Source organism: Punica granatum, chromosome 3 (assembly GCF_007655135.1).
Source record: "Punica granatum isolate Tunisia-2019 chromosome 3, ASM765513v2, whole genome shotgun sequence".
NCBI classification, from domain to species: Eukaryota; Viridiplantae; Streptophyta; class Magnoliopsida; order Myrtales; family Lythraceae; genus Punica; species Punica granatum.
The window spans coordinates 16,265,837-16,286,539 of record NC_045129.1 but is presented as its reverse complement, the minus strand read 5'-3'; the positions used below and the strand labels follow the sequence as shown (position 1 = coordinate 16,286,539).

The window sequence follows — 20,703 nt, the reverse complement described above, 5'->3', positions numbered from 1 at the left end:
CTTCTCTGATCTTCAGCTAAAAGTCACATCTTCCATCTTGTCATCTGGCACTCAGTAGTCAGGACCATGGCTGGGAAGTGATTTTATATTAGTGGAGCTTGATTGGGACATTGAAGAAATTATTTGGTCATAAGGTTTCATTGTCAAACTCTCTGTTGGTCGGGCACGATGCTCAAGCTTATTTGACTATACAAACAAAGGTCGATGAGCACGCGAGACGAACAAATAAGTTCTTCAACAAAAACTCGGAAATTTGATTTTCTTAAATGGAAAGAAGCCAATATTGGGAGAGGATCAAATGCGGTGTTTCCTAGTCTTAAGAAGAGATGAAGAAAACTTAGACACTTACCTCGACTAAAAATAATTGTTCGAATGGATGTACAACAAACAAGCAAAGCAATGACTGCACTGTCAAGATGTACAAAATTAATTTCAAGGAGATACAATAAACAAAAACTAGGAAAAAATAATAAAAAGAAAAAAGGCAAATCCCATTCTACCGCAACTCTATCACCACTTATGACCCCAGTATGACGCATCTCCTCCCTTTTCGCCTAAAATTTAGAGACAGAAGACGCCGGCATTTACACTTCACAGACAGCTCCCGCGCAGTACACTCTTTTGTAAGCTATAATAATTTGATATTCTAAATATTTCATCCCTGCCCATTCGCATCCTCTCGATATGTAGTCCAATAAAAGATGAGAGAATAAGCTTTGATCACCTTCTCTAACCTACAAACATCCAACCAAACCAAACCATTTTCCTCACACCATGGAGCACACAAGATGAAGTCTAAAGCTCAAAAAGATTTCAGACCACCCTCTTCGAATCCCGAGCTGCTGTGAGATGGTCCTGCAAAAAATGGAAACACGTGTTTCTCTTTATATATACACATAAGCATCAATGGAGTGACCTATCTTTTACCAACAGTTTACTGTAACCTGTATCTTAATAAGGTGCAACAAACTGAAAGAGTAGGACCAAGATCACTCTAAAAGTAACACAGACATAACCTCAAGTGCCATGATTAATAAAATACCATAAACCACAGATCTTCCCGCAAGATTCGAAAGGGTACAGGAAACAGACTAAGAACCAAAATAAAGGCAATAAACTAGTGCATTTGTTGTAGAGCATGTGGATCAACCTACAATGCCTAAATTTTGGCTGCAAAGCTTATCAAAAAAATAAAAATAAAAATAAATTTTGGCTGCAACCTCAAGACATTAACTTGATATAAATAAATATAAACAATTTAAGCATGCTCAAAATGAAAAAGGACAGCCATGCGTGAAATATGATAAATGAGAAACAGAACTTACTGAAATAAAATCAAATGCTTTGGTTTCCTCTTTCTTTGTCATGTTGCCCATCGAACTAGCAGCTGGACCAGGAAAATTTGCTTGGAATATATCAGGCAGGGGAGGTGCTGAATAACCTCCACTGGCTCCACTACTGACATCAACAGTCTGTGGAGTGTTCAAGTTGCCATACTGTTGGAAATTAGACATTGTCGCTAGAAGTTGCTGCTGAGCCAAGAAGTTCCCCATGGCAGCATAATTTATCTGCTGAGTTGACAAGGCAGGGTTGAACATCATCCCAGGAGGTATCCCATTCGGCATTGTGAAAGGAGCCATTGCACTTGCACTAATTCCAGGCATTTGCGAGTTCACTATTCTGTTCGAAGCATCATTAGAAGCCTGAGGGTTGAGATGAACTTTTGGATCCACGTACATGGCTTCTGAGAGTACCGAGGCGGCCATTTCATTCTGCTTAGATCTCGACATATTCTCATCGACAGACAAACCAGCCATTAGATCATGCAAACCATTCTTCTGGTTTTCCTGCCCCACTTCAGATTGGGACCCAAGAAGGTCAAACACTGTAGGTGTAGTCTTATTTCCTGCCGCAAGATTGCCATTGATTGCATTCTTGTCATCTACAGTCATCCCAGTGAAAATATCATCTATTTTTTTTCTGCTTTCAGCACCACTGTGAAATGAGACATCGGCAAAAGGATCTTCATCATCCTTTGGTTCATTGCTGCTCACGCTGGCTCCAACATCATTATCTCCTAACAGATCATAAATAAGAGGTGCACTCTTTGTTGTCAAATCCCTGATGGTTTGATCACTCTGATTCTTGTTGGAATCATCAGTTCCCAGGATATCATCTGGATCACCGGTATCTATTAAGTCAGGCATCTGAACAAGAGGAGCTTTGTCGACCTTCACTGACATAGCTGAATCAGTTACAATTCTACCTGCCTGTTCTCCGACCAAAAGGCTTAAAACCTGTATATCAAAGGACGAGATATTTCACTGCCACAATCTATAACATCGTAAAGTAGGCACTGTTTTACACAGCCTCCACCTCCCCCATTTTTTCTAATTTTTCTTTTCGATTTTAACCAAGCCACAGAGACAAGGGGTAAGATAGTAAAATCGACAAAATAACCACCTAACCAGCACATCCCATCGTCATTCTCTCTCTCTCTCTCTCTCTGTCTCCCTTGCCCATACCTCAGACCTCAGTATCTCTCAACAAACTGCCTCACCGCATTCTCACTTAGAACAAATTACTAGACAACAAAACTGCCCTACATCAATTCCTTGGTATGGTCATTTTTCAAGAATTAGCACTCAATAGTATACATCATTGAAAAAATAGCTAGATTGGTAAGCAGCTATTATCCCCATAAAATAATCAGTAAAAGCACAAGAGCTGCTGGCATATTGAGACAGAATAGCCCACATATAAGAACTGCACATATATTGCCTCTCTTAATCTTAATGAACAACAGTGCAGAAGTAACAGAACCAACTAAAAAAAATCTAGAAAACCTCAAAGAGGTGCTCTATGGAAATAATTACCTTGTTAGATTTCTCCCTCAAAGAAGCTTGTGGAGACTCGGCACATTTAATTAAAACATCTCTGTTCTCGCTGTAATAGGATGCTATAATGGAGAACGGCTCATCCTCCTTCCTCGAAATTGACTCCAGGACGCAGACAGCTTTCATGCGAACCTGACGAGATTATATCATAAAGACTGAAATCAAACTGAAGAAGCACAAGCATCGAGACAGTTCTTCATTTTTTCCTTCCATTTGAACTCATTTAAATAAAACTTTCAGTAGCATAGTCAAGTTTCGGTTAACTTGGAAAGTACTGTCTAACAAATGAAGGTTTGCATCCATTGTCATCATGATTCACACTAATCTAAGAAAAAAGAAGGGGGGAAAAAACGAAAGAATGGAAAGGAAGATACAGAATAATGATAATCTGGGTAATAGTATCAGGAAGATTGATATTAGTATCATCTTAAGTCAGACTATTGCAGGGCACAAGAATATCTGCATTGATTTTTCTATCACTTCAATTCCCGTAGGCCCATTTAGGAAACCAATTCTGACTGACGAATTTACCTGCCATTGCGGAGATTGGAGCTTCGAATCAAGAGCATGGCATAAGGTCATTGCATCTAATTTTGCAGCCTCTGCAAGGAAGGCCTGAAGGGTGTCACGGGTAGGTTGTAGACGTACACCACCAGATGTCACTATCGTGTCTAACAGCCTCTCCTCGCGAGTCTTACTTCCTGTACGACTTGAACTGGAATCCTCGATCATTTCCATCTTTGCTGCTCTTTCATCAGTATTCCAAGATCCAGGGGCCATATTCTGAAAACTAACCTGAGCTGTCCCGCGAATCTCAGCTGGATTATAGCTACCACGATCATTTTCTAGAGTCAAAGATCTATGGAGATTTGGACTCCTGTAAGTTCCATTCCCACTCTTCCCCAGTGTGTGCCCCTGAGTGAAATTGCTAATTCCTTGCTTAATAGTTGCACTTCCGAGACCGACCACCTCACTGAGCAATGACTTTTTATCCTCTGAAGGCATTTCAAAATTTGTGTTTCCAAAACCTTGGATCCTTCTGTTAAGATCTTCAGCTGGTGCAGGTTTACTGTCCTGATCAGAGAAGATAGCAGAAATAGCCTCATGGGCAGTGTCCCTCACGGCCTTATTCGGAGCATCCCCTTTCAAAGGATCTGGAAGCCCCTTGTAATGAAGTAACTGTTTAACTGCAACAGAATGCCTTTGCATTTCCCTACGGAACTCTGCACCTGACTTTCCAACAGCATATTTGATCAGCCGCAGGGCCTGCACAGATAATCGAACAGGTGAGCAACACGTCTTTATTCAAAGTCTTAAAGCAACAAGTACCTCTTTCCGGTAGAAGACTGTGACAACTGGTTTGGCCACGGTTTTTGCAGCACAATCCCCAAATTAATACAGCAGTACAAACCGCGAAATGGAATAGGGACCATCTCGTACTTGTACATATTTTAAATAGATTCATTATATATATATATATCCAAAAATAATTGTTAAAACTAGAAGCCCCAGCGAGCATGAAGCTAAGGACGACTACTGTCTAAGCACAGCTGCTTTCTAAAATTTTACTTAGATGGAAGAGTTCTGAAAGAAACAAGTTTTTTCAGCTGTAGTCCTTCACGACACAGAGTTGCCTAACACAAAAAAGTTACACGAACACGGATTTCCCTTTGGCATTCTGATGTTTTACCTAATGCATTTAGCTGGAGATTTGCGTTTACCACCTAGCATAGATATTCACCTGTGAAATTCTCTTTCTTTGGATGGAGGGATTTGGAGGAAGACTATTCAAAGGGAGAGTGCTATTCCTCCATATCCGCCAACTCAAATTACGATCCTTTTTCCCCTTGAATCCAATTCCAAGTCCCTCCATCCAAAAGGAGGGCAAGACTCCCAATACATATAGGACAGGACAGATTAATCAAGCTTCATTCTATCCAAGCGCATTCATCGCAATTCATCAGGGCAATAGGTCGCAAGGAATGAAACAGAGCGAGTGGAGAATCCCATACCTTCTGCTTGACGAGGGGGCTCTTGTGATCGAGCCGCTTCAGCATGAACTCCGAGACATCCTTGACGATGCTGACATGAGAGGATCGCAAGAGCTCGCAAATCTCCTCCAGCTTGTAAACAGGCGTCACCTTATCTTCGTCGGAGGTGGCGGCATCAATCATGCGCGACCTCCAGTAGGATTCCACGGCCCTCCTGCTCGAGTCCATACCGCAGGATCACCAGGAAGAACCCTGAGATCCGGCGACTCAGCTCAATCGAAAAGAATTGCCTCGGAGACCGATCTCGATGCAGAACTCATAGAACCGATGGATCCAACGTCAGTCGAGCAGTCTCTCGCTTGTGGTAGATCGAAGCAGATGATGATCTTGGGCGGGAGAGATTTCAATTGGAGCTTCTCTTTGGTTGCATGGGATCGGATAACGAGGACGGCGGGCGGACAGTCGCCGGACTCGCCGAGCAGTCTGATTTACAATTGAAATGGGCTCCGTGCACTGCTCATTAACCGACCCGTACCTGTACGGCCTTTTTTAATGACCAGAGATTCTTTCTTCCTTACCCGTCCACGATTATAAAAATTGTGCAGGAAATTCTTGAGTATAATGACTGAGCACAATGATTGGATATTCAAAGAATAATGTTTTGCGGAATAAAGTTTCCCCCGTATAAAATGTTATTTTTCAAGTACGAAAACATTTCGTACAACTCAATATCAAGTCACTGAAAATTGTCCAAATTGTGCAATAAGTTTAATTAACGGACCAAAAGAAAAATAACGTGCAGTGGGATGACCGTATATTGACGCTGGAGAACTGCAACCAGCTACTTAACATAGCGTCTGATAGCGCGGGATGAATATGTATGGAATTGATGGAGAATTTCATATGTGAGGAATAAGGTTAATTAGTTTTGACAGCGTGGGAGTGGAATTGTAAAGGAACTGATATTCCACTGATTGGTACGTAAGATTAACATATGGAATGGATTAGGAATAGGAATTATAGGACCTAAATGCCCCAATATACAAAAAAAAAAATTATATTGCACTCTTTTATTGTATGATTTAAGTAATATAAATTATTTTAATTTTAATTTTATATTTTAATAAAACATTAATTTATGGTACTAATAAATAATGAAATTTAAAATAAAAATAATACCAATCTAGTAAATTTTGAAAAATAAAATAAAAAATTAATAGGAATGCAATCTATTCATAAGAACATCTAATAAAACTAAAACTAACAAGAACATCTGAATATAAGAACATTTGCAAAATCAAATCTAAAACTAAAATCTAATAAGTCTGCTACATCTAATTTAAATCAAAAGTCCAATGAACATGAGCTAATCGTAATAGAATGTGTCTTCACCATATTCCACAAAGCAGTAGGGACATCAACATGAATGAACAAAAATAAAAAATCTCCACAAAGCTCAGGACATTCTGAATAATAAAACAACATATTACTAAAACTAGAAAAGAGATATATGTTGAAAAATCCCAAAATCAAAGACTAAGCTTCACAAAGCTCATTTCACACTAGAGCCGCTTCAACTCCCAAATCAAATGTTTCATTTTGTTTCTCTCCAAATACATTAATAAAGCATCTCAAAACTAATTGAACTACACCACTCGTCCAATCATCACCCTTTAAAGCATTAAGCACAAAAGAATTTAGAGATGCAAGATGTTGGCATATACCTTGACTACAACATACAACATTGAAGAGAAATTTGAGGAAGTTACAAGTGCTCTAGGATTGATTGAGGATGAGAAGTTCCATACTCAGATGATTTTGACACCAAAGGTGATGCCATCCACATATGAGAGATTTAAACCTCTAATGATTGGACTAATTGAATGATGAATCTAGCAAATGAGGAGTATAACAAATGGAGGGCATAATTGGATTAGCTAATATGTCTAAATTAGATTGTGATATTTTGGTCTATTTAACTTTATTTTCTTATTTTATTTTATCTTAATAGGATAAGTCAACATTTGCCTCCAAGTAACACGCGATGATTATCTGATTATGCGAGCAAACACGATGATACGATGGACTTCGAAGAATACTCTTACGTGTTATCAGTAATTTGAAGCATCTTTCAATGACATTACATGCAATAGTATGTTTTCATATTAAAAAAAAAAATCTCTATACTTCTTGGTTGATGCCCTTGGCACCACTCATTCAAATGGTATATTTGCTCTCTAAATGGTGAAAAAAAATCCTTCATAGTTTGCGTAACCCACATCCACCAAGTAATTACATCTAAAGAAAAAAATCTATGCCGTTTCTATATGACATGTTAGAAAATAAAAATGCTCTTTCATTATTGTAGACTTACCATAAGGTACTCTCAATTCATATTCTTTAGTTAATACATCTTGAGGAACTCTACCATCAACATCCGAGCTTTCCCATTCAAGAATGAAATATATAAATTGCATTGTAGGCACGCTAACTCCTAAACATTTATTGCAATGTCTTCTTCACGAGTTTGATATCTAGTTTATTCTTCTTCACTTACGGTCGCTTCGACAAGTAGTTGTCCAATGATGTCCGGTTGGACAGCTAGTCTCTGCGAAACGTTACTGGTAGGTCCCTCAGTAGAGTCGATTGCATTGCACATTAGCCACCAATTCAAGTGTGTTTGCAAAGTCGTGACAGTGAGTTGGGGATAGACTATGAAAATTGATTAACAGCTTTTTCCATCTTCAGTTCTTGAAGCAAGTCTGTGATCATCATGATCAACACAGCTATTACCTCCTTGCGAAATAGAGACAGTGTGGAGTGATGGCAAATCAAGAATCAGAGCACATAGAGAGATAGAGTAGAGTGATGGAGAATCAATATTCAGAGCACACACACAAAGAGAGTGAGTGATTGACTTAGGAATGGTGATCTGAAACATTTATGAGCTCAGATTTGTTATACCAATGTGTTTTCAATTGTAGTGTCACATTCAACACATAATAGAAGTACCAGAAAAAAGTTCCCAGATATCTAGAAATTATACTTAATGATATGATTCTTGAGTGAATATGCAAAAAAAAAAACAAAAACAAAAAGGCTACTTGCTCATGACATCCATATTTTTTGTAGACTTTAAAACCCTAATACCATTTAACATTTGATATAGTTTGAAAAATGCTCGCTTATTCATTCTCAATTGTTCAATGCTCGTAACATCATCACTATGCACAAACATCCTAATATACTCACTTTTTGTAAAAAAAAAAAAGTCAAATAAGAACTAGTAAGGAGTCTAGGACTATATAACAAAGATATTTCAAGTATAAGATTCATCAAGCATCTACTAGCAGCACATAGCTAAAAAAAAAGGCCATCACAGCCATTCTTTTTCTTATCCTTCAAGAGTTATTCAAATTCAATGGCGTCATGATTGCAGCACTTATATAAATCTAAAAGATAATGTGATAAATCAAGAAACTACATGGATCATAAATATCAACTACCATACAAGACATAAGACCAAAATACATACAAATATATATGTACATATAATACATCCATATATAAGTATATACTGCATGTATTATCAAAACAAGACCATCAAAAGTCAAACGAGGAAGGCAAAAGCAAGGACTTCTATTTATCAATTTTTGGGATCCTAAGGAGCAAACACAAATATATCAAAAGTTTCTCCTTCAATACAAATGCTGTAAATTGCATTCATGATAAGTATCCATATTAAAATCCATTAGAAATGCAACAATTTTTCCTAGTGTTATCAGAACCGGATCGGATGATGAACCGGAAGGGGTACGGGTTCATGGGTTTGTGGGTCCAACCGGGGGTTCGATGGGTCGGACCGCACGTTTATTTAAAATAAAATAAATATTCATATTATTAAAAAAATTATGATAATTAAGATGAAAGTATGATGATTTTAAAGAAATATAACAATAGTATAAGAAAGTATCTATATTTAATATTTCTTACTTCAAAATAAATATTTTATTTTAATAAATACTTAAAAGTAAAGTTAAAAGAACAAAAAAAGTAGTGGTAGCTTGGTTGGTATTATGCTAGTATGAGAAGCAAGAGGTCATGAGTTCAAATCCTTACACAACCAACCAATTTTTACATTAAATAGGAAACCCATAAAACCCATAGAATCGGCCGGTTCAATGGAATTTTGCTTAAAACCGGCCGGTTCAATGGGTTTAGCAGTTCAAAGTTGCAATTTCAATTTTCAGGCGAATCGGACCGAACATGGTGCCGGTTTCCGGTCCGACCGGTCGAACCGGCCGGTCCGGTCCGATTCTGATAACAATGATTTTTCCACCTAAAGTGTAGCTATAAAATTAGTATTAATGTTTAATATGTTCATATCATGTTCCTTTCACAATAATAGGTAAGGACATTAAGAACTAGTAATAGAAATATATGAAATTGTTTCTTTCATAAGAATTTTTTTTTCATCAGCATCAGCATTCTGTCTTTTTATATGATATTTCTTTAACAAGAATAAGTAACATATTAAGAACAAGTATCAGAAACAAAATAACAAGTAATAGAATGATGAATATAACCACCATCAATGAACAACAATAGATTTAGGGCTAAGACCCAAATAGGATACTACATCTAGGGCATACAAGTGGGTTCAATTTTGGTTCAGAACATGATTCCTAATGTTCTAACTGGCATTTGAAGTGTATAATTTTGACTTTTAAACAATGAATTACATCAAGTCGCTCATCATCATTACTTCAAAATTTTAAGCGCCAGCTAGATCTACTAACAACACGGACTCAATCAACTACAATAGCACCGAAACCCCACCGTAGATGTTACTCGACGAGGCTCATTTAGTTTTTTGTAAGCAGGAAAATGGAAGAGACATGGGAATGGGTTAGACTGAGAGAGAGCGAAAGAGTTGTGATGCCAGGCATAGAGGAAGAAGAAAGAGGTGAAGAGAACCCTTCCAAGGCACAAGAAGAAACCCTTCCGAGTTATGCAGCTCTTTTAGTCAACACCAGCTTCGCCGTCGTTGCTGCCATCTCTCTGACAATGCCGTCACCTTCGCTCTCGCCGAACGTATCCGTCAATCTCTTATTAGCCTAGGGCTACAATCACTATGAAGAGAAAGTCTGACGATACCGAACTTCAAGATGTGCTGGCAACACTGCTAAACGCACAGAGAACGATTTGAGATAAACTTACATGCACCAAATCAGTGCTGTGTAGAGAGGTACAAAGAGAATCTATACAGATTACATGTAACAATAGTACAACTAATAGAAAACTACCTACATAATATATAGAACAATAATAATAGCCCTAAATAACTCTATTACTCCCCCACAAATAACAGATGTTGAGCTTGAAATGAAGGGCGACGAAGTGTGTAGAGGACAAACCTTTGGTGAGAACATCGACAATTTGGTCCGTAGTACCAATGAATGAGATATGTAATTGCTTTCGGAAAACTCGCTCATGAACAAAGTAATAGTCTATTTCAATATGTTTAGTCCGAGCATGAAATACCAGATTAGCTGTGAGGTAAATAATTGACATGTTGTCACACCATAAGGTCGGAGGATGATGGAGATGAAGTCCAAGCTCGCGAAGAAGAGACTAAATCCAAATAAGCTCGGCTGTAACGTTTGCCGAACTTTTGTACTCTGACTCTATACTAGAGCGAGCCACTATACGCTGCTTTTTAGAGCCCGAGGAGATAATATTAGAGCCAAGATAAATTGCAAAGCCACTAACTGAACAACGGTTATTAGAATTACAAGCCCAATCGGTATCAGAGAAACCATGGATAATAGATAAGAATCCTAGACGAATAAGAAAACCATAATTAGTGGTACCTTTCAAGTACCACAAAATGTGTTTCACTGCAGCCCAATGTATTGTCGTTGGGCGATGCATAGAAGCAGAGACAAACTCGGCCCTCTTCAAATTGATTTCATGCCTCACCCTATTCCATCATTTTTCATTATCAATGATCGCACATTCTACCTCAAATTTCGTCATTAGCTGAGGCTAACAATATCAAAATTACATCTATCCGCAATGAAATCGATCATGGTTGTTGCTCTAGCTAGGTCACAATAGGGTCATGTGAGGGGGCGAGAGTTACCACGCAGCATTGCAAGGTCAAAAGGCTGGGTTTACCTAATTATTTGTTGGTTATGATAATTGGAGGCTTTTCTGGCATTAATTGCCATTTAAAACTTTAATTTTATGGATTGTTTAGTGACTATTATTTTATTGCTGCTAAAAAAACTGTCACTAGATGTCTAACCTGTTGTTCCAGCAAAAAAAAAAAAAAAGGTCTAACCTGTTGTAGTGACTATTACCCTTTTAGCCCCACATCATCAATTGGATAAGGGCAACGATAATTAACCACCACAAGACCAACCTCGGCACACAGCAAATAGCATCCCTCTTGACACCAAAACAATCTTCTAACGGGGAATCTTTGTTCTCTTCGTTTCCCTGTAAATACCAAGCAAATGGGCGCTCTTCAACTCAACTCTTATGGCCTCGCTTCTCCCTCAACCGTTGTTAAATTCAATCAACGCTCCACGAACACTCTGCAGCACCCCTTCAGACTCGGAGGACAGACAATGCGAAGGAATCGACCGCCTGGTGGAAAAATAAGAGCTGTCGGAACCATCCCCGAGAAGGAATCCGAGACTGCTCCTTCGGAGGAACCGCCATCTATCGGTTTCGCTTTTATCGGTGTAAGTTGAGGACACTCACTGTTTTTCCTTGTCCGTATCCTTTCGGCGTGGGATGCAGCGAGCAAACAGATATTAGAAAAGGCATCAATGCCATTAACTATTAAAATGGTTGCTGATACATTTTCTGTTAGAGAACTGCTTATTGGTGAAATCTAAGCATTACGATGTATATATGTCGAGCACCAGCACCTGTCACCTGACACGCGGTCCAGAATCTTATTCAGCTCCCTTTCCACATGTTCCGGGAATTTCCTTGGTCTAGCCATTGCGGAAATCTGCACAGAAAAAAACATAGTTAATTACCCATCGCGGAAATCTTGACAAACTTTAAGTGTGTTCCGAGTCTTCAGACCGTTTGAAGGTTGAGCAAACAGTGAAACAATCAATTGGGGTGGAGTTTAATAAGGACCCGCTTTTGACAGATTTTTAATTACGGTTCTATTTGTCAGTCCGTTTTGCTCCCAGACGGGACACCTGATGTTCAGCTTCGGAGAGCCACGGGTGGGCAGAAACTTCGGGATATAATGCTGGATGCTAACATCGACTTATATGGACCTTATGTAAGTCCCCTCGTCCCCCCTGTAAATCTTTTGCTGGACAACATCTATCTAATGATAATAAACTTTTTGGTACTTCGGTTCATAGGCTCGGCCGCTGCTAAATTGCGCTGGGGGTGGGACTTGTGCAACTTGCATGGTAGAGGTGAGTCATTAAAGATCGATAAGAAACTATCCAGGACTAATTACGGTCTAACGCTATTAATGGAAACTACCGAGTGAATAAGAATAATTAAAAGAGCAAAGAGCTGACAGAGTTATCCTACTGAGTATTCGATTAATCATACACAGGTGATTGAAGGCAAAGAACTGCTCAGCCCTCGAACGGACAAAGAGAATGAGAAACTTAGAAAGGTATTTCATATTTTTCTGTCAGAGCAGATACATTGTACTTAGAATAGACAATGCAAGAGCTGGTGTATAAAACTTCAAGAGAAGTAACCATAACTGATTGGAGAAAATGAATGCGACCCTCGATCGTAGTTACTTCTTTGGATTGATGAATTATCATAGAAGACCGTTAAGCTTTTATCATGTTTGTTCTGCTCATTTATGCCAAGCCATGATTTGCAGAAGCCTAAAAATTGGAGACTTGCTTGTCAGACAGTGGTGGGAAAACCAGATTCCAGAGGAATGGTAATCTCTCTTCCTGGAATTCATAACTTCTACTAGCCCACCTATGGAAAGGAGTCGAACGAAACAGTATAGCATGGAATTGTTAAAACATGTTAGTGTTGAGAACGATAATCCTTGAGGATATGTCGGACAGCATGTTCTGTTAGAAAACTTCCTTCTTCGGGTGACCCACTGGTCACAAATTTTCCCCCAGCTTACAAGTCATTGAGTTAACTCTGCCTGATGCAGGTCGCGATACAGCAATTGCCCGAGTGGAAAGCCCATGAATGGAAGTACGAGAAAGGCCTTCCTACAGAGGACTTCTGAGACATTTTTGTATGCTTATCGAAATGGAGGACGAAGGATAGAACAGCACTATTCTTTCTTATAGAGATGACTATACAATATATATAGAACGGTTGATGATGGCATGAAATCTACGATAATAACTACCTTTGTGCTCTGATACCAACTGACGCAGTGGACACACGAATAACTTGTTACAGATCCGTTGATTCCGCAGAATACCAGAACTACGACCTTTAATCTCCTATTGATTTTTCGAATACCTAGGAAATCGGCATCAATCTCGAATCGAATCCGAGAATGGGCGAAAGAGCACGGTAACTCTAAACTTTATTAAAAAAACAGCAACTGTTTAACTTAGGGTTTACATCGCTTAAATAGAATTAAAAATGCCTAAATTACATAAATTTTTTCTAAAATTGTAAAAACGTCCAAACAATATAAAAAATGCTCGTTTGAATCCCTAAATGATGGAATTCGGCCTAAATCTCGTATTTTCATGGCCAAAGGCCGTGAGTTGTGCTCCGGAGTCCGTTTCCTTTGAGACAAGGTCGTAAGAACTTATTTTTCTTGATATATCAATTTACCATATCTTCTGCTGCACCAATAAGAATCAAGAAATTAGAAAGCGATAAGGCTACTTGCCCTGTGAGTTATTAGATTCTAGAAAAAGAGCATATGATAATTCGATATCCACTAGCAACGGAAGAAGATTGTTTTCAAGTCGGGGTTTGTCTTCGGCCAGTTCCCCGCTGTGGTTAAAGGAAAGAGTCCATTCGGGGAGTTCATTTGAACGGCTATTTCCTCACACAAGAACTCTCTATTATTGTAAGGTTGTCCAGCACGCAAGCGATTGAATAGTTAAGGTGGTGTTTGGTTTCAAAATATATATTATGCTCCATCCCACTCCACTTGTCCCTCAATTATAATATAATTATTATTTTTTTGTGTCTGTTTCTTTCACTTAATAATAAATTCTCGTACGTACTTTTTCTTATCCATTATTATAATTAATTTTTTAATAATAAATTTCCGATTTATTTTTAAATCCGTATATACATATTTTTTAATTTTTTTCTTAATTTAATAATAAATTCACACCTATTTTTTCTTAAATATTATAACAATTAATTTTTTAATAATAAATTTTTTATTTACTATTACATATTTTGTCATATATGAGCGGAGCAGAATGGAGTAAAATCACCCTCACACGCTACCATCTCCTCGTAAACATATTGTTGCATAGTTCGTCTTTGTTAGCTTAAGTCCATCGAGACTCGCTCATAAGCCGTAAACTACTGCAAGTTTCGTGAGTACGAATGGATTTGCTGATCACATCGTTGTGGATACAATCAGATAGGGGATTCATCTTTACAGAAGCGTATCACGAGAAGATGAAAATAGCACTTTGTAGCTTAGCGAAAAATAAGAATATCCGGGCCCCGTAAAGGTATTCCCTTCCATCAATAATTGACATGAGTCCAAAAGAAGTAAAGGTACCATAATTCAAACAGCATTACCAATTTCAAAATAGAGGAGTACCCATGATGGAAGCATTGCCATGTGAAGAAAAGCTGAATGTCCATAAGCTCACCCACTCCATGCACTACAGCAAAGCAATAATGGAAAAGAACAAAAGGGAAGAAGAGCAAAAACTGCCCGTTCCCCCCTTTTATTACAGAAACAAAAGCTTCACAACGTAACCGGAAGACGGGTTCACAGCTTAGAAATCACCCGACAAGGGTGCGTGCTCGTGGTGCATGTACACGTTCCCGTAGATGAGACCTGCTAGGCCGCCCCCAATCAGTGGCCCGACCCAGTAAATCCAGTTGTCATGGAAGTCACCACTGACGACTGCTGGCCCAAAGGAACGTGCCGGGTTCATTGACCCGCCAGAGAAGGGTCCGGCAGCAAGAATGTTGGCACCAACAATGAACCCGATCGCTATGGGGGCGATGATTCCCAGGGAGCCCTTCTTGGGGTCTGCAGCTGTGGCATAGACAGTGTAGACGAGGGCGAAAGTGATGATGATTTCCATGACGACTCCTTCGATCGCACTTACTCCCGATGCAACGCTGTGGATTGGAACTGCCTGTAGAATTTCATGCAGAAAACCGAATGTGTAAGGTTAGGAAAAGAAAATCATTGTAAATTTAGAGCATGAACATGAATAGTTCCAAGGTTCCATTCGTTGCACGGACAATTTTCTGCTAGCCGACAAAAACCATATAGACATTTAAAATTAACCGTGAAAAAAATCTTCTTTTGTGGAAAATCATTTATGCGAAACAAAACGATCTGCTAGGTGATATCATTAGACCAGAAAACTATTGGCATCAGAGTACGTAGGGCATGCCGGATTATCTCAAATGCTGAAAAACTTACCAAGCCACCGGTGACGACTTTGAGGAGGAAACAGGCAACAATGGAGCCGAGAAGCTGAGCGATCCAGTAGAAGATGCCAGTGAGGATGGTGATTTGGCCGCCAAGAGCCAACCCGAAAGTGACAGCGGGATTCACGTGCCCACCTGAGATGTTGGCCCCCACGGCCACTGCCACGAACAATGCGAATCCATGGCAAACCGCTATTGCCACCAGCCCTGATGGGTCAAGGGCTGCATCGGCTGTCAATTTACCTGTCCGTCACATTTATATATTAGTCATCCATTCACTAACTTAAAGTGACACAATTGCTATAATCTACTTGTGCTATGCATCATTGCGTCTACAAAAGAAGTCCAAGATGTCTGTCTAAATCCTTGCCTTTTTTCAAACCCTCAATAACGTATAACTGTCTGCCCATCCCATTTCTCCCAGTTCTGAGAACTTACGACACGGATCATCTAATATTTACATGTTCGAGTCTGTCAATTGCGCATTCTTTGGGCCTTTGGGAATCCAAGCCAAACAAACTACTAACTATAGTGTTTACGGGACTGTCTGTTTCTTGCAATGTCTTGATGTCTATGAGCCCAAAAAATAATCATAATCATGGTGACCCAAGTTCAAAGTTGAAGACAGAGACAACTTGATGAACCACAGCATGTTGTTCCAACTCTAACATTATGAAGGAACAAACTGTAACGGAAATAAATCAAGATCAAGGCGGCAAATCATCTTCGGATTATGTTGAATCAAATCCGCCCTAATTAGAGTAATGTTATCTTGTAGATATAGTTTGATATGTAGTATATTCTCTTGTGACATTTTCCCATTGTACATAATGTATAGTGTATACGCACTGTATTCTCTTGATCTTATTAAAAAAAAAGAAACTATATTCTCTTGACCACAAATGGGAGCTTGATACGTATGGAATGGAGGAAAGGGATGAAGAAATGTTAACCATAAGCGATGGCGGAGCCGACACCGGCGAACACGAAGAGCAAGGTGGAGATGAACTCAGCAAGGTAAGCCTTGAAAGAACCTAAGCTGAAGGAATCATCAAATCTTCCAAAAGCAATTCCAGCCATTGGAAAGAACAGAGCGGAGAGCGTTCACAAATGACCAAAGCTAGAGAAGGGAAAAGCTTAGAGGAATTAGAAGGCAGCCTCGTCAGATAGGGCACGGCAGAGTCTTTTCTTGGTCACACACATTTATACTCGAAGGCTACTCCATATTATAGACTTTGTCAAATATATTTACCGAAAAAGAAATTTGGTAAATATTATTAAATTAAATTAACCCCTTAAATTATTATTTGTGGACATGATATAATATATAACATGTAGTTAAGGACGATGGAGGATAGAAGGGGATTTGGATTCGTACGATATTTCCATGCATATCCGACCAGGGCATATTCTTGGCCATCCTAGCTGTCATCCTAACTTTGCTTTAATAGAATTGTCGCGAAGCTCATCAATGATTCCTCCATGTGTTAGAGAGAGAGAGAGAGACAGACAGAGAAGAGAGTAAACTCTACTTATGCAGGGTCAACACAATAGCATATAAGATTTTTTGCTATCAAAATAACAAATAGTTTATTGCGGATATCAATGAAATAAGCTCGTTTTAATAAATATATCGTGACAAAATAATATTTAATCACAATATCTTATAATTTATGGTGATAAATTTATTTTCGTGATAAAAACGTTATATAATATGTGTCACAATATATAAAATATATATATATATATATATATTAATTATTATGAAAATATTTGATTTGTGCTGTTCACATAATATTAAATATATGTGTATGTATAAATATATATGTACCTATATACATATTAAATATGTATATTATCAAAATTTATTTAGTGTAATTTAAAATTCTTATCACAATATACATATTAAATATGTATATACATGCATATTAAGTAATACATATATATTAATTATTATGGAAATACTTGATTTTCGGCGCTCGCACAATACGTATAATATATATATCTACGTACATATTAATTATGTGCATTATGATACTTTATTTAGTATAATTTAACATTCTTATCACAATATACTTTTCTTGTGATAAAATTTCTTTCGTAGTAACAGAATTTATTACAACATACAAAACTTCTTGTAGTGCAAGTAATTATAAAACTTCCGTGGACTGGAAAAATTTATACCAGTAATTGCTATAAAACTATTTTTTGTGTATATTTTGATATTTAAAAATTCAATGGGCTCTCGATTAATCCAGTCAAGTCGAATCAAACCATTAAGGGATAAAACAGTAATTACAAGAAACTTTAATATAATTATAGATCACAATTCTAAGCCACCAATAATGTGAGTTAGTTAAGGAGATTTGACGTTTATTTTTTTTAAACAAAGTCTTAGGTTTGAGGGAAAATTCTTTTATATGAGAACTTTATCTTTTAGTTGGCGACACGACTCGAATCTAAATTAGTCAGGGCATATTGGACTTTCTAAATACCTGGTGATGCATACCGACAAAAAAAAATTCTTAATTTAGTGATTGAGACTTTTTGTTTATTTAAGGGATTTTATTCTTAGATATACGAGGTGCTTTTATTGAATTTTGAAACTTCGGCATTGCATATAAACTTCACCCATGGTGAGCTCAGTTTGTTATCGGTGGACTTGTATGGACCACATTTAGGAAAGAGTTCCTCTTATTTAGGGGTTTTTGTTTCGCTTGAATGAACACATTAGATCTGGCAAAAACATGATCTCTGTTCAGTTATTGCTGTTTCGAAGCCGATCGATTCTAGCAAATGTACATATATGATTCAAAGTCTGGCTTTTTCGAGATAATTTAGCTAAAAGCGGTGCATAGCTCCAATATTTTCACTTGATCGGGTAAGAACCATCTTTATAATCACGTGTCTATTTGGAAGAGGTGACGATAGAGGGGAGGAAATTGATAATGACAAGACCAACTCTGGTCCACAAAGTGCACCGACCAAGGGGGGCAAAATGAACAAGGTGGGATTATAAAACATAAATGAGTGGATAGAATTGCTTGGCAATACAAATATTAGTAAGCCAAATTCATCTAACACCAATCATTCGATTTTCAAATAAAAAGGGGGATTTATTTGGCCGCCCTGAGAGAGAGTGATAAAGATGGATAGGAAGGAATCTGACACGGCACATTGGATGTTTAGAACAGAAAATGTTCACATAGAAGAAGCTGACTTCAGTTTTTGCCTTCATTTCATGCCTCTTTGACATCTCTTTGTTTAAGTTACCTAGTTATTATGGTCTCGGACATCGGATATGCGCATGTATAACCCTATGAAAATAGAGCTAGCTGGACATTTATTTCGAGTTTAATTGGGGCTAGTTGTCTAGGTTTTCGGTTAGTCAATTAGTAGATTTAAGATTATCCATAGGATCATATCTGCCTTATTTTGAGCTTCTGTATTGTTAGCAAATTTTGAGTAACCTTAAGTCGTTTTCAGTCAATTTATATTGTGTCGATTCTGGATTCTTAAGTTTGCATGATTTTTGGACTGGTGATAATAGAAGGAAATCATGCAAAATGGATACCCTTACATTATTTGTTCAAGTCAGGAAATCAGCAAATCAAATGGGGAACGCATTCAAGCTGAAATGAGGGAGAATCGGTGAACAAAAGCAGGAGAGGCAGTCTGCGAACTGCGAGCACAGACTAGTGACCGTGGTTACAAGAACAGAAGCCCAGACCACGGTTCGAAAGCTTGAAGACCGTGGTTAGGAGTTATAGAATCATCCGAATCTTTCCTTCTTTACTCAGAATTTCCTGAAGATAGAATCAAAATCTGAAAGAGGAAATATGCTAAACATATGAAGATATATTTAAAGAGAAAGCTGTAAGTATATGTTGAATATTCAAAAGAATATGTACATAGATATCCACAACAAAAACCGAGCTTGTAAATATTCTCTGCTCGAGATTTTTTAGCTTTGCAATCGTATCTTTTGTTGTGACTTGATGTTATCTTCGATCGATCCATAGTTATCATATAGTTTCCTTTAGCTAGGATTATCAAATGGAACCTAGCACCTTATCTGTGGATTTCTAAAATCTCTCGTATTCTTTAAATAAATTTGATGTGTTTATACTTATTTCATTTTTAATGCTTTTAAATTGTTTGGTCATCAAATGAGTTGAACAGGATATCTAAATGAACTCGAAGGAGAAAGCCTATCTTAAATCGTGTATAGTATAGTGTAAGTTTAATTCACCTTAGAAGATGGGATTATTTCGGATTAGTCCCGAACTTCTTAGAATCTGTAAATCAGTCCCCCTGGACTTTGTAGACAGTTTCAGACCAGAGCTGATGGTTTTTGATAACTTTTCAACTCCGTAGCCAAACGTTTGGGACTTTTCAGATTAGTCCCTGAGCTTTCCAGAGTCTTTAAATCAGGCTTTGGACTTTCTATTTTTTCATATTGGTCCTCTGTGGTTTTTCAACTCAGAAATTGAGGTTTTTCAACTCAGAAATTGAATTTTTGGAACTTTTTAGATCAGTCTATTTCATAGAATCTGCAAATTGGTTTCTGGACATTTTTCAGCTCAGTCCAGGGGTGGTTTTTTCTTCTTTTTTTCCTTTTTTTTTCCTGTGTTTTCGAATCAGCAATGACTTTTGAAGCTGTTCAGATTCGGTTCCCGCCATTTCCAGAATTTTTGAATTGGTCCCCAAGCTTTCTGAGTTTCTCAAATTAGCCTCTGAGTGAGAAATGTATTTTCAAATCTGCCTAGGAATTTTCTGACAGTTTCAGATCAGCTTGGGGACAGTTCTGTGCTTGTAAGTTGGTTTTCCCGAAATTTTACAGGTTTTGCAATTTAGTCTCCATGCATTAAAACAGCTTTAAATCAGCAAGAACTTTCAGATCTATTTTAAATTAGTCCTCAATGGTAGGCTTTAAAAGTCATGTTAACGTGCTCGTTAATCAATTTGACCCTAATCGTCACAGTAAGTTTATAAGTTGTGGAAGAGCAAACTTAGGGTTAAAATTGGTTAAAATTGACTGGTTAATTCCTTGGATTTGTAGGCTGCGTTTGGTTTGGGAGTTGGATTTTGATTTTAATTGGTTGATTTTGATTTTAATTGGATTGTAATGATTGTAGTGTTGAATTATGAGAAAAAGTGTGAAAAAGTAATGAATAATTAGGAGAATT

The 20,703-nt window shown here is 37.8% G+C and overlaps 3 protein-coding genes across 5 annotated transcripts; 1 reads left to right on the top strand and 2 right to left on the bottom strand.

Annotated features, from left to right (window-relative positions):
- Nucleotides 1–327: 327 nt before the first annotated feature.
- On the bottom strand, nucleotides 328–5,473 carry LOC116199572 (protein MODIFIED TRANSPORT TO THE VACUOLE 1-like). Its single transcript, XM_031529971.1, has 5 exons — nucleotides 4,910–5,473; nucleotides 3,429–4,163; nucleotides 2,877–3,029; nucleotides 1,326–2,297; nucleotides 328–855 (listed from the first exon to the last, which is right to left on the bottom strand). The coding sequence occupies exons 1-5, from the start codon at nucleotides 5,114–5,116 to the stop codon at nucleotides 814–816; spliced, it is 2,109 nt and encodes a 702-aa protein (XP_031385831.1). The 5' UTR covers nucleotides 5,117–5,473; the 3' UTR covers nucleotides 328–813.
- Nucleotides 5,474–11,305: 5,832 nt separating this feature from the next.
- LOC116198984 (photosynthetic NDH subunit of subcomplex B 3, chloroplastic) lies at nucleotides 11,306–13,319 on the top strand. Of its 2 annotated transcripts, none has more exons than XM_031529265.1 (6): nucleotides 11,306–11,640; nucleotides 12,063–12,200; nucleotides 12,286–12,342; nucleotides 12,489–12,551; nucleotides 12,771–12,833; nucleotides 13,062–13,319. In XM_031529265.1, exons 1-6 carry the CDS (start codon nucleotides 11,410–11,412, stop codon nucleotides 13,137–13,139), a joined length of 630 nt encoding a protein of 209 aa, XP_031385125.1. In that variant the 5' UTR covers nucleotides 11,306–11,409; the 3' UTR covers nucleotides 13,140–13,319. The 2 variants fall into 2 exon arrangements, with proteins under 2 accessions (XP_031385125.1, XP_031385126.1); XM_031529266.1 differs by having other exon boundaries at nucleotides 11,313–11,640; nucleotides 12,090–12,200.
- A 1,191-nt stretch (nucleotides 13,320–14,510) lies between these two features.
- Nucleotides 14,511–16,720, bottom strand: LOC116198468 (aquaporin TIP2-1). 2 transcript variants are annotated; one of them, XM_031528621.1, is made up of 4 exons: nucleotides 16,468–16,720; nucleotides 15,507–15,757; nucleotides 14,812–15,213; nucleotides 14,511–14,760 (listed from the first exon to the last, which is right to left on the bottom strand). In XM_031528621.1, exons 1-3 carry the CDS (start codon nucleotides 16,592–16,594, stop codon nucleotides 14,845–14,847), a joined length of 747 nt encoding a protein of 248 aa, XP_031384481.1. In that variant the 5' UTR covers nucleotides 16,595–16,720; the 3' UTR covers nucleotides 14,511–14,760; nucleotides 14,812–14,844. The 2 variants fall into 2 exon arrangements, with proteins under 2 accessions (XP_031384481.1, XP_031384480.1); XM_031528620.1 differs by having other exon boundaries at nucleotides 14,537–15,213; nucleotides 16,468–16,719.
- Between the last annotated feature and the right edge of the window lie 3,983 nt (nucleotides 16,721–20,703).